Consider the following 18482-nt stretch of genomic DNA (forward strand, 5'->3'; position numbering starts at 1 on the left):
ATCATGAGTTGCAGGCTTAACACTCATCATCTTGAAGAGATGATCAACTTGATTCACTGTTATGATTGATAGCTAAAAGTATCACACAGCTTTATTTTAACAGCAGAAATGATGAAATTAAAGTGCGTAAGTTATCAAACTTGACCATATAACAAAGAACAAGGGCATTAAGGACTGTATTGCTGTTTATCTGTTCATCATAGCAAAAACAGTGGCAGCACAGAGAAGGCAGTTTTGTGCTTGAATTAGAAATGCATCTCCTAGATTGCTACAAACTGATTTCTGTGTATTAGAGAATGTTAGAAGCCAGATCCTGAAAAGCACACGTTTTTTCTGTCTGTGGCAGTTATTTTACATTTTTTCAAACTGAGTTGATTCTGGACTCAGTCTTTAAACTAAAGCTAATTGAACTCCAATTCTTAGTACATCTATCTCTGAATAGAGACAGTAGCTGATACCCAGGTACTATACATCTTCAGACAGAAGTTGCTGTAGGCAAACAATCATTTGAAGGGAATTAAAAGGGCTGATTTTTGAAAATGGTAGGTTTAGACTTCTAAGATCTTCTCCAGCCTGTAATGATGGCTGATGTGTCTAATCTTGGGCAAAGCTGTGCCAGCCTCCAGTTTGTTTCCTCTGCCCACAGGTGAGGAAAATGGAAAGGAGACTCAGATGGAATAAGAAAGATTTCCTTTCTCATCTAGGAATGGATGACAGAACCTCTCCAGCAGCTTCCCTTCCAGTTCTGTCAGGAAAAAAGCCAGTAACATGGACTTCAGAAGGAAAGAGGACGGAATGTTTCTTCTATCTGATAGCTGCCAGCTGTCTTATTTCTCTGTTTTGCATTAGCACACAGTGGCTCTAATAAAAGTCTGACTTTGTGCCTCAAAAACCTTAAGTAAGTACACTTCTGCTATGTGCACACATTTTACTACATACTGTTGAAGAAAGCAAGAAGCAAAATGCAAGAACTTGACACCCTGTATACTTAATTTCAGGGTCTTCAGCCCAAGCAGTCTACAAATAATTTTATCAGTGATTATTCTGGGGGCTTGTGACCGAAGCAGAGAGGCAGACCTCTGTTCAGCCAAACACCGGTGATGCTGCTTTTGTCTCCTGCTGGCTGACTGCAGCTCTGAAGTACTGAAATTAATTAAAGTAAGGCTGGTGAAAGCTTAATTGCCAATCATCAGAGTGGCAAATGCACTCCCCAGATCAAGCTAGGAAAGAGTAACAGGCACTTCCCAGCTTGCATTTAAACCATTACCTTCAGTAGGCGATGTATTCTCTGTCAATTTTAGCTAAGCCACAGCCACACTGCATTATGTGGGTTTCTGTAACTCCATACATTAAGTGATTTTCAACTTGTACAGCATAGCTACAGAAATGCACAGTGGAGCAGAATGGAAAGGAAAAAGGAAATTAAAATACTATAAAATGTACTGCATCTCTTCAATTCCAGGAGAACAGATAACCACAGATACAGAAATCCTATGCTATGGTAAAAAAAAAATAAATCACATAGTGAACCAAGCATTCAGCAAGAACACCTTGCTTACCTAGGTTACCCATTTGGTAAGTAAATCTGCATCAGCAGCAAAGATGATAAATTATCTGTATTGCTAGAAGTGGTCTCCCCTATCCAACCTTTAAACACTTGGTGCAGAATCCACACCCCCATTAAGCACTTGGACTGTCCCAGTACACAGAAGCAAGGGAACAAGACAAGCATTTCACAACTTAATAGGAAACCTAGTTTGCTGAGGAGGGAGTTGGCAAACTAGCCCCCAGGAAATAAAAAAATTAGCGCTCCATTTAATTTGGAGACCGGGAGTATCAATTTTGAGGTTTCTAATTTATTCTGTGCATTTAGTGCTTGTTTGTTTTTAGGCCATTTCTGAAGGGGAACAAAAACAGATGAAGCATGTAGTCCTTAATAACTGTAAAGAAAATATAAGTGCTTATCAGCTGCTGGTTGTTGCTTTAAGATGATAAGTATTCTATGAAATAAAGCATAAAAGTTTGAAATTGGTAGAATGGGATTCCATTTCATCTCAGTCTGGGGCTCTCATGCAGGCACTCATGGTAATTTAGTTAGGCTGCTTTTCATGTGAAGGGCTGTACTTGCCTTTAAAACAGAAAAGAATCCAGAGAATATGGTATTAGGCTGCTCACAAAATCCTTAATCAAAACAAACACCTACAATTATCTTCAGAATCTCCTGTAGCCATGATTGGTATGTTTGTAATTCCAACAGACCAGAGGACAAAGTGAGTTTGTGTAACCTTTTCTGAAAGTGTCTTACTCAGTACTAGTTAATTATTTGTCCTGTTCTTAGAAGCAAACTTTGGCCTTTGAGACAAACTGGAGAGGATGGCTGGGAAAATGCATTTGCTGGAATGAGAAGCAAGCTCATTGTCTACAGATCAAAATGGAAAGACGTCCCCAAGAGGTGTACGTACCGAGCTTCACTTGCTGGCAGCACGGGTCTAGTTCAAAACATGCAAGTAAAACAGATTCTGCTTTTCTGCTACAACTTCCTCTCTTTAAAATTTGTATCACCGGGTGTACAGAATACACTAATAAGCCTTACAGCTTGGCACTTGTAAACAAAAAAAAACCAAACCCACCATGATTTAAGGGTCTTGCTTGGGTTCCAAGCAATTTTCACATCCATTTTTAAAACATAATGACAGTATTAGTAAGGGCAAATTTATTCTTGTTACTAGCAAAGACATAATCAGTTGCCCTCACCACAGTTTTTCTGACTCACGACAACATGTTTTTCTTCAAAATGTTGAGTAAGTATGGACAGGAGTAAGTATGAACTCTGAGGGTTCAGTGATGTTGGCAGTCTGGAATGTCTCCTAAGTCTTGAGGAACTTCATGAAAAGCAGAACATCTTCATGACTAAACAGTCAAGTATCGCCTGACTGTATTACAACATCCACACTTCAGGAGCCCTGGGTTTGAAGTCCTTTAGAGCAGGGGAAAGAATCCAGCTGCACCAGGGACTAACAACTGAGCTATCAGATAATAAGGGGCAAAGAGGAGAAAGCGGCACAAACCAAAACACTGCTCACTCTCCATGTTCCTATTCCTGTCTCTTCTCTAACCTGGAAGTAAAAATTGAACTTTATTTTGGGAAAAAAGAGATTTGAAATCTTCCTCCAGCAGCAGCTTCAGGTGTGAAGGCAAACAGGCAGGATCAACAGGGCCAAGGCCCCTCTGAGGTGCCAGCTCAAAACACATCCCTTTCTTCAGCATTTCTTTTGGTTGCTTCAAGCTGTACACACTCCCCATTGTGAAAGCCAGATAGTAAAACTTCTCCAGCAGAGTGGAGCATCTGCTTGGAAGCTGCAGAATCTTGACAGCCAATACAGGTCTAAATCCTGTCATTGATCTGTCCCAAGATCCCCAAACATATGTACAGTTACCTCACTGTCTGAAACTCGGGAATCTTGCCATACTGTAGAAATCAGAACATGGATTTCCATCCAAGGAATTTCCTTGTAAGAGAGCTTGTTTCATGTATCTAGAGTTAGTTATGCCTGCTCAGAGTGAGAATGGATGTCAGTGGCACATAGCCCAAAGTTTCCTCCTTAACATCCTCCCCTGGAGTACTTGGGTCCTGGGCTCAGATCACACTCCCTGCTAGACTTAGAGACAAGTGCATCCTAACCAACAATACAGGAAACTATCAGTGATGGAGACACATGCTTGGTTTTGCTCTCACAGATGTTTCATTTTAAGAATCATCTGCCAAAGAAGGGACTCAGTGTCAGTTTATAATTTCTAAAGGGAAGACCCTCTCCACTCACTTGCCTAACTACTTGCACAGTCACTGGTATAAAGGGGAGACAGAGTTCCAAATCTTCCAGTTAGGAGTTGAACTTGATGATCTTTGAAGGTCCCTTCCAACTCAAACTATTGTATGATTCTGGTCAGCCCAAATATGCCCTACCAGTAAAAATCCTCAGAAGAAGACGTAGACAGATCCACACACAAGTCTTCCTGGAATGCTGAAGTACTCAGACCACCCAGTCAGTCACGAACATCCCATCTGCAGACACGATGCATCATGGCCTTCCAAGATTTCAACTAGATTCTATGTAAAGAATCAGATCAGCAGCTCTGCACATGCTCAGCAGCACAGGTTCAGGCTATGGGAATGTACAAATGCATATGTAGGTAGTTGGTTCCTCAAGCAGTCAGAAGACACCTAAATGCACTTAAAGACCTGAATTAGTGTCAGTGAACGAGGGCTATAAATAGGCTCCTCAGAGAGTTAGAGCTTCTCCTGTAAAAAAACATCATTAAAACTGAAGTATCCTTGGATACTTTCTCAACAGTTATACAAAGAACTGACTGGAGATGAAAAAATAAAAAATGTCATCTCACCAGTTATCATCCCTTCAAAGCTGCTTAAAGACACCAGTCTCCTGTTGGGGAACTCATATTTTGCAGCTTTAGATGCACCTGTTCTGCAAATAAATAAAACTCATATTTCAAGCAATTCATTTTCATACCAGTTAGAAAAACAAAATTAACTCCAAAGAAAATAATCTTCAACCTCATTCCAAAAGAATTATAGTTCTATTCTCAGCACAGTATTTACCTTTACATACTAATTTCACTAATCTCCATTCAGTGGGTGATTAGGACAGTAAAGAATCTTCTGGGGATTTCTCTGTGGTTACACACCAAATGTGAATGACAGGAATGTTAATGCCAGTTTAAATGAACAAGTCCTTAAATGTTTCAGTTTAATGCCTGCTTTAGTGAAAGCTTTGTTTGCAAAAAGGTAAAGAACATTTCTTATGCATTGACTGTCAGTTATGTTTTGGCCTTCTAACCAATGCCTGCAAATTGGCAGGCCCACCCCATACAGTTCCGAAAATGTCCTTCTCTGTCCTTAGGGCATCTTCCAGTGGGAGCTCTCTTCCCACTGTCACCACCTTTTTCACAGCCTGAATCACGCTGGCTGGACCCTCTGTGTACTGACTCAGCCAAACTTGGGCTTCTTCCAACGCTTTGGTTCCATCTGAAGAGGACAAGGTCTCCTCTGAGAGCCCAAGGCACAAAGCTCTTTGGGGATCCACCCTGGCAGCCCCGCTCAGCAGCTGGAGGGCGGCCCTGCTGCCGACCATGCGCACCAGCCGGGCAGCTCCTCCCCAGCCCGGCACCAGACCCATGTGCTTGTGGACAAACCGAATTTCACTCCCGGGCGCCATCAACCTGTCGGTGAAGAAAAAACACACAGAGGTCAATCTGGGCATCGACTTCCGTGTTCAGCTTGTCTGCACTCAATTTTATATCTTCTCCTCCCCTCTGCTTCCAAAGGCTGATACAACACGACAGCATCCTGGTTACAGCCACAGCTGGAGCATCTTAGTTTTTACATTGCCTACTGCCTTAAACTGCAGCTTTTCGGCCATTCTCAAAATGAGATGTGTTGGCTGCCATGATGCTTAGTGCCCACACTGATACCTGTAGCCAGAGGTCAGTTCTAAAAAGTGTTCAAAAACAAAATTGCAAAGACAGAGTGCACATTACACTTAGTCACAGTGCCAATACTGCTTTGCTAATTCATGCCTGAAACAACAGGGTCTGGGGTAAAAAACAAGTAAACTAATGAACAAAACTTATTTCTCAACTGGCTGGATCATGGTCTTAATACTGAGATGTGCTGGAGAGGTTCTGTCAGCATCCTGGTGCTTCATTATAGCAGCTTCTTCCCCCCTTCCCTCTCCCCGCCCCACTTTAGAGGGTCCATCCGAGTTTGATTTTCTAACCGCTCAATATAGCAAGAGAAGTCAGGATGGATGCTCTGCTTATGGCTCACAACCTATAATAGAATTTCTTTCTATTTATGCTTTACAGTAAGTAATAGAATTGCTCCCTTCCAGAAGACAGAGTCACATTCCTCTTTTCAAAGATCTCACACGTTCGCTTCTTTTCTACAGTCTGTCACCTCCCTTATTTAAGAACTCACCCTAGGGCCTATTAAGCTGTCTCCTTGGAGGAGCTCTGCTGCAGTCGATTGTACTGTCTCCACACAGTGTTCACACTGACACACATTTGGTTAGTGGAAAAAGCCTCTAGAAAGATATAGAAAAGATGTGTAGAAGCAAAACAGTACTTGCTCTTTCTTAAGGTGATGTTCTGCAGTGTGTCTGCTTGCTACTGCTTTTAAGACAAGGGATGTAATCTATACTTGTGAAGTAGATTAGCTTTTGCTTCAACCACTAATTGGCTTTCTGAAGATAAATCATGTAATACTAAGATCTACACACAAGTCTGTTTCCTAACAATGCAATTTTCCATGATGAAAATACCAAGGTGAACAGCTTAAAGAGGAAAGAAAACATTTAAAAATGCAAGTACTTCTAGGAACTCAGTGCTCCCAAATCTGCTTAGTTATTGTTAATTGTAAGTTTGCTTGATTACTTTCTTCTTAACCAGAGCCCCATCAGCATTCATGACATGCTACAAAGCACCAGGGCTGAAGAGCTTATGCTTTATCCCAGACCCAACACAATGAACAAAGGCAACAGCTGACACGCCAGATTGCATGAAAGCCTTTTTGTAGAGACAGTGGAGGAAGGCTGTGTGACAAAAGGAAGAGAGCAGAATATTGCAGGGGAGGAAAGGCTTTTAGCTAACATCAGCATGTGCTCCCCAAACCCAGCAAATCCTAGGGAGCTCAGGTCTCTCCACAAGGAAGACTCTGCAAGTATTCCGGAACATCTTTACAGGCTCAGCTTACTTTGCAAATTGCGGACAGCCAGTGTCCCACTGGGAAAGCAATAATGAAAACATTATTAAGGGTTTAATTCTAGCTGTGCTGGGCGATATGAAGTATTAAAACAGTAGCCATACACAGCTAGGCATCTGATGCTAGACAATCTGTAGGCAGACTCTTAAAAGCCACCACAGGTCAGCAAGACAATGCTGTGTTTCTTGAACCCAAGACTGTCCTAAGCACCTGGGTTCAGGCCTTAAGGACAGTTCCAGACACCCTGAGGGCAGTGTATGGACTCAGCTGGGAAGCTGGGTCGACGCACTCGGAAGTTCACATGGGAAGTCAAATTTTATATTAGCACAGCTGATCCATGAGTATCAACAAGAAAAAAAGTTGAAAACATTTAGTGTGTGGGAAAGGCTCTGTTGCCCTGCACAGTTTCCACGTCCCTCTGAGATAATGGAACCAAACACGACAAAAGGAAAACAAATGATTGACAGCTACAGCCATAGAGAGACTGTGAGGCTGCAACTTTCACGATCTCTTTGGGATTCACCTCTCCCTACAACGCTCTTTTGAACAAGCTCCACAGAAAGAGATAAGTGGTGATCAGGAGAAGGTGTAAAGGTAGTCTTGGATTTCCTTCAGGCTTAAGGAAGGTATCTATGTTTTTTCAGCCCTTTCAACTACGAATACTCTCCTGAAGTCACACCATTTCTTACAGAAACCACCCATCACACTCTGCATTAGGTACAACACTCACTTCAAGTCTCCATGTTCAAGGTAGCAACTGAGACCTGAGCTCAGATCTGAAGAGGCATATACTGCTGCCAAGCCAGGCTGGGATCAGCCTCTGAACATCACCAGCTGTGGCCTCGCATAAATATTTTCCTTCTTATTTTATGAAAGGAATTGACTCGGCCTTCCGAGATATGACAGATGTGATGTCCCATTAGATGAATTAGTGTAGGGAAAGTACATTAAGTATTATTAAACACAAGGAAGCAGACATAAAAAAGCTGAAAAGACAGAAGTACCATTCTATTCCTGAGCTGTTTACACCTTATTCACCTACTACTGGCCCCACCTGAGCCAGAATAGTAGATTAATACAAAGTAAACCTCGATTTGACTCAGTATGCCTGTTCTTGTCTCCCAGGTCAAGAGAATTAAAAACTGGGTCTCCTGTAGCCCAGGGGAAGGTTATACCATTAAGCTCCTGGATACATGCCTTCCCTGTCCTAAAAAAAGAAGCAAATTGACATGACAATGCTGAAACAATATTAAATGTAATTAATGTAACAAAGTAACTAAAGACCTTAACAAGCAGAGAAACATCGTTCAGAAATATGAAGGTTAGCAAAATCTTCGTAACTTAAATTGGAAAGAAGAGAGTAAGGTAATACAAGCACCAAAGCGCAGCTGAAAACACCTTTAAGGACATTATTTTTCCATGTTACAAGCACTACAACACTCCTAGGAAGAAAGCACAGCCACCATGGGCCACATCCGATTTCAGGTTAGTTATCTAAAGCAAATGAAAGCTACAGCAAATGTTCCTGCTCTACATTCTAAAGTGTTCTCAGATCTGCTAAATGTTACAAACCCTCCACCTTTGATCGGAGGATTCCTTCACGCCGTGACATCTCACTGCGCCCACAAACTACTGACTGTCATGTCACATCACCAGCAACGCACACCTTGTTTGCCATTAACAAGGCAACCTAACAAATCCCATCCTTAAACAGGGACACTTGCTTCCTCAAACACCACGCGTGCTGAGAGCCAACAGCTATGCTTGCCTTTGCTTGCCTTTGCTAAACTATTTCCAAGATCCTTGAAGCTAGAGCATATACAATGAAAGATCAAAATGCAAACAAAAATGTATTTTCTCAGTTTTTCATACCTGCTTTTTATAGTACTCCTGTTACTGAACTGTTTCAATACGTATAATCAGTTCCTTAGGCAGAATTAAGATTATATTAAGGTTTGTGCTGGCCCTTACCTCATCATTTCCTGGACTTTGGGGTTTGAATTACATTCAACATTCCGACAAGGTTAAGGCACTAATTAAGTTTACTGGAGATGGACAAATACCATCCTCTATTTTATACATTTTAAAAGTTCCTCCTACTATGCTTCTGAAACCCATGGTGGAAAAAAAAGGATGCCTGAAACATTAAATGTGTCATCAGCAATCTGGATTTTGTTCTCATCCCTGTTTGACTCCCAGTGTCAGGTAAGGACACAGCTCCTGATTTCCAATCTTCTCCGTGTAGCTGGCGTGTGACTGGCACACCATGGGGACAGCCACCGGCACCACCGGCCTGCAGCACCTGGTTCTCAGCTATGGCCATGCTGAGAGGGCAGCCAGAGCTGCAGGAGATGACTTTCATCTCCCCCCACAGATACTTTGGCCTCTCAAACCACCAGTCGACATAAGTAACAAGCAAAGCTTATGCCTTGCATCATAGGAAGTTTCCTCAGCAAATCTGCTAACTCCTATACATTTTAGTAAACCTATCTATGAGGCAACCGAACCAACAGAAAGTGGAAAAATATGCAAAAAGTTTTTTTAAAAGACATCAACGATTTTAATATGCTGTAGAGCAAGAGTTATAGAAGTAATAAGAAAATTTCATATACAACTAGATGATTTTTCAAAACAGAGATGCAAGACATCCAGATACATGAAACCAACAGTCACAGCCACACCTGCATCTTTGGCTGACTCATTACTCAAGAACACAGCATTGGTGACAAAGGCTTTCCACCAGCCATCCAAACCACACACGCAACTATTTTACGCAAAGAGAAACATTAAAGAAAAAAGAAAAACACCATGAAAATGGTAACAGAAAGAAAGCTACCAAGGGCCAAACATTTGTTTTAACCAGCAAACAACAGAAGAACGAAGTTGGTGTACAATCCAGTCATACACTTTGTCCAGCATGTATGTTTTTCTAATGCACTCATCAACATGATATCAGCTTAATGAAATCTTGCTAAATTAAGCAGTAGCCATGCTATGCTGACATGTGGCTAAAACAGGATTTTTAAATACATGCTGCTGGGGAGTACAAGTTCAAGAATGTGTTACAGGTCAGGTATGACATTATCTGTGGATAGCGTTCACCATGCAAATGGAATGTGTTCTGCGAGGTGGGCATGAAAATTTGATGACTTTGCTGGCAAGTGACACAAGCTCAGGTGTAACTAATTTAGAATTCTGTAACTTTGCTTGACAAGTGCTACCAGGATCATCTACCACAGCAGCAGCTCTCAAATCCATGCCGGACCTGAAGTGAGCAAGAAAGCCAGAGTCTGTTGTCCATTTCTTCCCTGTCCTCTTTCTGCACCTTCTCAACACTCAAAATACAGTCCCTGACCCATCACTTCACCTGCACACTGCACCTCATAGTATCACTCCATCTTCCTTACACTTCTTCAGCATCCCAAGGGGCACAGAAGTTCCCAGTATTGGTGGTGGGTTCTTGCAGCAAGTGACTATGACTTGGGCAGCAGATAGAGACTTATACAGGTCATCTAATCTCCCTTCTCCTTGTGCTGATGCATGTAAAACACACCAAAAAAAAATAAAAAAATGCTGCTCTTACACAGAAAGTGCTCCTGAACACATGCAGTAGATGGGATATTTTTAGTCAGCTGGGGTGTTAGAATAAGTTAAAACATATCAGGGTAGAGTTTTGATTGTTGAATTTGTATCATCAGAGTAAGAACTAAACTACCTGTTCCTTTATCTGTACCACAAAAGCCCTGATTTATGATTAAACAGAAGTCCTTTATTTCAGGTTGGTCCAGTGCATCAGACAAATCAATTAATATCTTCTAGGCAGCACACCACATCTCTGGCTTTAGGGAAAAAAAAAGAAAAAAGCTTTAAAGTGGGCATCTGAAACACAGATGAGGTACAAGTGGGTAGTTAAATGAAAATGCATTTCCATAACAAAGAGAAGTCACCTTGAATCTTTCATTGGAGGCAAAAGCCTTACTATAGGCATCTAGGGTTCAGTACAACTATAGGATCTGAATAGCTGTGATCTCTTGTACTGTCCATCATGGCACACAAATGTCGAAGTCCATCTGTGCCTGAGGAGATGGAAGCTCGTGAAAGGGTCTTCAGCCAACAAAAGGGCTGAGCAGACTGATGATCGATCAGTGGCTGCAGCACGTGCTGGGAGCACCTGCCATGCCCAAAACCACAAGTCCTGGTGGTCTCCTCTGATGCCTCCAGCCCCTTTGCTGCAAACACAGACAGCCAGTTCCTTGGCTCAGGCAGGGGCACCAGGGGGTCCTGCCCTGGCAAGTGGCAGCCTTGCAAGCCGGACTGTTGCTCCTTGGCAATTTGCTACAAAACTCATCCCTGCCTTCTCAAGAATCTTTTAACAACCAAAGTAATTTCTAAGTATAGCCTTTAAAACGTGACCTGACTATGAACCACTGCCTTGACATCTTCACAAAGACATAGAAAACCTAAAATTAAGAGTACTGACTAACGTTAAGGCTGCAGTTTGTGCCTGCAGAGACTTTGCGTGGAAACCTCAATACTGACAGTTTCTTGCATGACAACATTGTGTTCTAATAGTGACAACCTGCATAAGTATTCAGTCTCTCAAAATATTCTTAGGACCATAAATCTTACTGGAAAGGCTAGGAGTACTTTCAGTATTATTTAATTGCAGAGTGTACAGGGTTTATTTTTAATTAAAAACCCCCTAGTTCTAGCCTTGTTCAATATTCCAACACACGAGCCTTCCCTGGTTATTACAGAAACTCACTTTAAAATAACAAGTGCATTAACCAGTCACTTTTGCAATAAAAAAAAAATGAATTTTGAAGCAGCAAGGTACTGTGGGAAGAATATTCTGCAGAAGAAATACGCAGTACTATGCTAAAATAATTTAGCTAGTCAGCAATGCTGCTGATGAGCAGTTTTCAGGCCTTACTTCAATTTTCATGACAGATGCTGTTAGAAATAGGCCCTTAAGAATAAGACAGTCTCCTCCAAAAAGCAAGTTGGGACTAATTAATCTGTCTATGCAGTGCAGTGTCTCATCAGTCTCTTTATCACTACACCATCAACTAATTACCTAGGTACTCTGTAAATGGATTATCTAGACAAAACAGCTAAAGATTTTTCTGAAATTCAGCTATCTTACTACACTCTCTATCACCAAAAAAAGCCAAACCCTAATTCTCTGAAAATATTAAGAAGTGGATTCATCCTGAGAAGTGTTAGTCATAATTTCACTTATCTTTCAATCTCATTTGATTAATTGGATATGCTTTAAAAAAAATCAAAAAGTCTCAATTATACATTTAATAAATAACTCCTTGCTAATTATATTAATATTTAGCAGATTCTCAAACTATAACAATGCAGTGGATGTCGGCCAGCCATGACCGCCCTGTGCTTTCCCAGCACAGCTTGCTAGTATTAACTCCCCTGCTCCTCTCTCATGAAGAGCTTCTCATGTTTCTGCCCTATGCAAAGAAAGAATAAAACCATTAGTCATCACAGCAATTGCTGCTTCAGAGCTCTGGCAACACGAAGCGAGACTTTCAAAGTGAAAATACAGTAAAACCGATAAAACTAAGGATTTGTCCTACATGCTTTTAGAGAGAGTTTGTGCAGACCAGCATCATAAAAACAACCCCCAAAACCTTTGTTCTTTCTGAAAATCCTTTAGTCACAAATATTCACCTGAGAAATGTCTAAATAAAACAATTAAAGAATATAAAAATGAAGACAAAATGGTTTAAGGGAATTTGGGGGAACCAACCTTGTGCATGTCTTCGATACAAGTGCATGAAGCGGCTCTGCAATCTTAAATTTCAATAGGGTAAGAGAAGACTGTGCACATTAATGATCTCTCCATTTTATGAGCCTTAATCTGTAACCTTTACTACACAAATGCAATGGAAAGAAGTAGGTCCATCTACTATCAACCCATTGGAAAGTAGCCCTCTGAAAGGCTTTCAGTGACTAAATCAAACCAAAAGAATACACCTTTTTCACTTGAGGTTTAAATAAATTAAAATTATACCAAAGAAACAAAATAAAATAAGCCTACTGAGCCTCCCAAGTACAGTGTGTTCTAGGCATGCTTTAAAACTCAGTGTCAAAGGAGTAGGTTTGAGGCCAGCCTAAGAAATCTCACCAACGTGAGAGCTCTCTTTTCTCACAGCTATTTTCGAATTGCCTTAGAGATTATATGGAATTTTATTTATAGTTACTGAATTATTCTGAAACACTCAGTGCATCCATTTTCCCCCCACTCACAACAAAATAAGAATCAAGGTTTAGATAAAGTACTCTAGGAAAAAAATACCTCAAGTCTCCCCAGCCTGTTGCCTTTCCCACTTGACTTTCTGCCTTCCTGTCAGATTTTCCAATGCATTTTATGGAGCCCTAAGAATCAGGGTCAAAATCCGATCCAAAACCAGACCCTAATTACAGATGTATTTTCTTGAACAAGAGTTACTGCTCTTCTGGGCTGGCTGGGAAATCCCAGGCCACTCCTCAGAGGGGACCTAAACAATGAGAGATGCACTTTTCAAAGGAAACCTTAAAATAACCATTTATAATGTGATTCTGTCCTGCTTTTTCATATCGCCCAGAGTCAAATGAAATGCAGAACAAAGAATGATAAAGTCATATTTTCACCTAACGACACGAAACATTTGTTTGATGCTAAAATTCTGAAAATTTGAGTCCTAGATCAAAAAAGGGGAAGATGAAGTAACAAGAGAAGAGTTGGAGGCAGAGGTGGAACACAGGCACATAAGAGCAGAAACTGCTAAACAGACATCAGCTGAAATTTCCTGATGAAATTTAACAAGGGCAAGTGTAGAGTCCTGCATCTGGGCAGGAACAACCCCAGGTTCCAGTATAGGCTGGGAAATTACATATTAGAGAGCAGTGTAGGGGAAAGGGACCTGGGGGTCCTGGTGGACAACAGGATGACCATGAGCCAGCACTGTGCCCTTGTGGCCAGGAAGGCCAATGGCATCCTGGGGTGTGTTACAAGGGGGGTGGTTAGTAGGTTGAGAGAGGTTCTCCTTCCCCTCCACTCCGCCCTGGTGAGACCACATCTGGAATATTGTGTCCAGTTCTGGGCCCCTCAGTTCAAGAAGGACAGGGAACTGCTGGAGAGGGTCCAGCGCAGAGCCACAAAGATGATTAAGGGAGTGGAGCATCTCCCTTATGAAGAAAGGCTGAGGGAGCTGGGTCTCTATAGGTTGGAGAAGAGGAGACTGAGGGGTGACCTTATTAATGTTTATAAATATATAAAGGGTGAGTGCCATGAGGATGGAGCCAGGCTCTTCTTGGTGGCAAACAATGATAGGACAAGGGGTAATGGGATCAAGCTGGAACACAAGAGGTTCCACTTAAATTTGAGAAGAAACTTCTCAGTGAGGGTGACAGAGCACTGGAACAGGCTGCCCAGGGAGGTTGTGGAGTCTCCTCTGGAGACATTCAAAACCCGCCTGGACATGTTCCTATGCGACCTCACCTAGGCGTTCCTGCTCCAGCAGGGGGATTGGACTAGATGATCTTTTGAGGTCCCTTCCAATCCCAAACATACTGTGATACTGTGTGGACAGCTCCACAATTTATTGCCCAAACCTTCAAACATTCAATGGAAGATGAGCCTCTGAAAGGAACAGGATCAACTCCAAGAGTTTGCAAGACTACCAGTTTCAAAGGAAGCCACTCAGGAGAAGAAACACAAAACCAATATTGTTATCAGAAAAAGACCTGGTGGATAACAGGAGTTAAATTATAACAGGCAGATACAGAAATCTGCATGCCCCAAAAAAACAGCATCTCATCCACAGCAAAACCTGCACTGAGAAAAATTAAGAAAATGTCTGCAAGCAGTGAGAAGGAATATGGTAAAGCAGCAGAACACTCTGTGGTACAGCAAGACCCAGACATGATTGTTTAAGAATGACCAGAGAAGTGAAAAAAGGTTTATGTCTTAAGAACCTCCCTGATCAAAAGAGAGTGGCTAAAAGAAGGTCAAGCAAGACTGTTAATTTGAAGGAGGGATTATGAAAGGAAAGAAACACAAGGAAAGAAGCTGGTGCTAACACCCTGCAAGGGGAGCAGGGCAGCCTCAAACCAGACAAGGGAAGTAGGGCTCTCGAAAAGTCTCCTGCAGGTGATGCTGGCTGCCATCCACACACACAGCTCCTCCAACCTCTTGCTGGACCAGAATCTCCCACAAGTCATCTAGGGATAAAAACCCACCCAGCAGACCCGGATTAGGGATTTTAAATCTAATTTTTTACCTCAGGCTTGACACTTTTTCGCCTGTGGCTTCACAGAAGCTAGAGAGAGAAAAGCAAGCTATAAAAAGCTACATTTCTTCTAAAAGGGACAAATTAAGCTGAATATTGGAAGTTAAAAAATACTTTTTCTGTAACAGGAATGAAAAATTGAATTAGATGACAGATCACAGGCCCAAAAAAGCATGACTGATTAAAACTCCACAAGCAGTATTAAAGGAAGACAAGCCGTTTTTTTTTTTCCCCCCACAGTCATTTTTCAACAAAGTGACAGGAAAGAAAATTATTTGGCCAGACTACAAAATGAATCCACCGCATTTCCCAGGCGGATACTTCTTTAGGTCCATATATGATGCCCACAGAGGTGTCCCGCAGCCCAGGGTACCACCCCAGCATGGGGGACTGGGGGTGCTGGGAGGTGGGCAGCACGGCACAGGGGGCTGGGAGAGGGCTGGCCAGGGGGCTTGTGCAGCCCCCCCACTGCTGTCATGCAAGGCATCGTGTGGCCCCTTTGTACCCCACGATACCAGGTAAGAGCTGTGTGAGCCACACACCGTTCCCTCGCCTCCACTCCAAGCATTCAGGTGAGCTGAGGAGGCCCAGAAAACAGCAGAAAAAGTTAAAAGGGCTTTTCTAAGTGGGAAAGACATGGATTTTTTACAATTGCACAGTTACCGATAAAGAGCCCCCAGTCCATGGGTGCTGCCTCGGATCTGACAACACCCCCTGTGCGCACACGGGCAAAGAGCAGCACGGCTTTACAAAGGCTTACGAATGCACACAAAGCTCATACAACAATTTAAGAGCACACAGAATAAAAGGAACAAAACAGATATTAATAGCTACACTGGGGAGCTGTAATTCCCCTGAAGTATGTGGTATAAACTCTGAAAATGGCATGAATCACCAGAACCATGACGTGGGACTGACGCCCCATCATTCCAAATGTATAACAGTGCCTGGATCCTTTCTCCCCACAGTTGTACGACAGCGACCCATGGGGCACCACCCCCTTTTCCTCCCCTGCCAACAGCCCATGTCTTACTAACACTTTCCTCCTCTTTTAATTCCCAGCTATTAATTCATTCATATTACCCTGGTGTCAATGGGTCCCAGTCACAGGCCCACAGCAACCTTTGCTCCCACACATTTATTTCCAGTGCAGTTCTCATCTTGCCACAGGACTTGGGTCTTAACAATGAAGCAGATTTCAGCTGTTCCTTACGGCCTGCCAAAGTCTCAATACAAAAGTGAGTGAATGCCAAAATAACGCTCACATAAAAATTACTCATGCTGGGAATCTAAAATGTTACATGCGTCTTTCCTACCAAAAAAGAAACTACAGCTATTTGGATTTCATTCAAGTAGACATTTTCAACAACAGATATGCCTTTTAGACTAAAGCAAAAATTTTCATCAGAAAAGATCCAGGGATATTTTACCAGATTCTTCAAAGAAAAAAGACCACTTGGAGGTAAAGATGTTCAATAATTGAAATTTTTAGTCAAAACTGAATGCCAGTACTCATCTAGAAATCAAAAAAGTACACTGGAGCTTGCTTTCAAATTGAAAATATGTTATTTTTTAAATTATGTGCACAGTTTTGTGCAACATATACACCAGTATTTATAACTCCAGTTTCCTACAGCTTTATTTTCATCATATATGTTCATCAAGACCAAATAAAACAGAACAAAATTTCCCTGGACTGAATTCCAGAGTTTCTTAAAGCAGGAGCATTTCAGTCACGCTCCTTGCTCATCTCTGCTGTTGATACAAAAAGGGGAGGAGGAGCTTCCCAACACTTTGGCTTGGAATTTGGCATCTAAGATGTCAAAAAGGCAAAGATCACCTCATTCGCCTGAACTCAGCTGACTGGAAAGCAAAAACATTTCTTGACATTGGCCCTAAGAGATGCCAGGTTTGAGGTGCTCTAATACTTTATGAGGGATTTGATATATCACACTTCTGCAATGTGCAGCATTAAAGGATTTAAAATACATGGTAACATTATGCTAACAATCCTTTGCAAGACCTTGGGTAACAAGACACACTTTGAAATTCAGCTGTTTCTGTGTGCAGTGCTACTGATGCTGCATCTGCACAACCTACACAACTTCTGACTAAAGCTAAGAGAGATCATACACTTATTTGAAAGCATTGGTGATGAGACGATAATAAAATGCTGCTGTTTTGTCAGAATACCAGGTTAATGATCTCAAGCAAAAAATGCCGAGGGTTTCTTTGGTTGGTTGGTTTTGTTGCTGTGTTGTGGGAGATGGCGCGGGAGGACAGAAGGGAGGAAGGCCCACAATGACATACCTCAAAAAGAGGCATAAATGGGAAGAAAAATTTAACATTAAAATTCTACGTTAAAACAACAACTTAGCTGCTTCACCCCTTTAATTTTTAAATATAACACACTAGTTATGTTGATGGGGAATTGAAGCCAGCTTCAGATCACTAACTAATGGTATGTTCAGACCAGCTGGATGAGAAACAGACACATTTTCAGCAAACTGTAACAGATCCTCTACAAACACGCTTAAGAGTGTGACCAATTCTCTTATCATCGCAAGTATCATTTCCCCTGTATCTTTTTACTTACAATCTTTCTCTCTTTCACATAGGCAATTGTAACTACTGATTTTTCTCAGTCTCTATATTTGCCTTTTATTTATGAATACATCAGCACACAAAACAAAACTGAAGGATAATACCTAGTAACAGACCATGGATGCTCTAGAAGTGCTTAAACATACAACAGTTTAGGCACAATAGGAATTTGTTTAACATAAGAATTTATAATTTGATTTATTCTTACTGTGACTATTGAGTTACACCAGTAGCAGTTAATTTCTTACTAACTACAGAATGCAGGAAGATGTAGGAAGCTGAAGCAACCGAGGTTTACAGGTTCAAACAGTCTGCAGTCTTTTTTTTTCACCCAATTTTGGATAAGCCTGGTAGGAACAGAAATACATAGGTTCAGCCAATAGGGCTCCAAATCTTCACCAGGATACTTGGTTGCTTTGGATTAAAGGGGGAGTGAGAAACAGGAGGTGAAGGGGAAGACTGGAAGTTGTAATTGTGAAGGCAATGTTTACAATCAAAGCCGGCTGAGATCCACACAGCAACACATGCTTACACCAGGGAAACCAAGTCATTTGGGAAACATTTGGCCATTTCAATGATCAGTAACTCCAGTGTGGATGATTACCCTTCCAATATCTACAATGTTAACTATATTGCTACCTGGATAGTTAAACAGAAGATGAGTTCTTGTTTTTGTAGCCCTTCAATAGCATGTGACAAGGCTGAAAAATGAGATAAATAACAGGGACTCTGGCAAACATTCTCTGGAAACTGATCCAATGCAGTTAGGCAGTTTAAAGCTGTGGCTTTCTAACTGCGCTCTAGAG

The 18482-nt window shown here is 41.6% G+C and overlaps 1 protein-coding gene across 2 annotated transcripts in view; it reads right to left on the bottom strand.

Annotated features, from left to right (window-relative positions):
• Positions 1 to 65: 65 nt before the first annotated feature.
• The window catches only part of ECHDC1 (ethylmalonyl-CoA decarboxylase 1), a 43949-nt gene continuing 25532 nt past the window's right edge, over positions 66 to 18482 (bottom strand). For both annotated transcript variants that reach the window (XM_021294433.2, XM_065056871.1), the window contains exon 6: positions 66 to 5238. In XM_021294433.2, the coding sequence (XP_021150108.1) occupies positions 4833 to 5238 (406 nt within the window). In that variant the 3' untranslated portion in view covers positions 66 to 4832. The remainder of the gene's footprint in view (positions 5239 to 18482) is intronic.

The sequence above is a fragment of the Columba livia genome, chromosome 3, assembly GCF_036013475.1.
Source record: "Columba livia isolate bColLiv1 breed racing homer chromosome 3, bColLiv1.pat.W.v2, whole genome shotgun sequence".
Lineage (NCBI taxonomy): Eukaryota > Metazoa > Chordata > Aves > Columbiformes > Columbidae > Columba > Columba livia.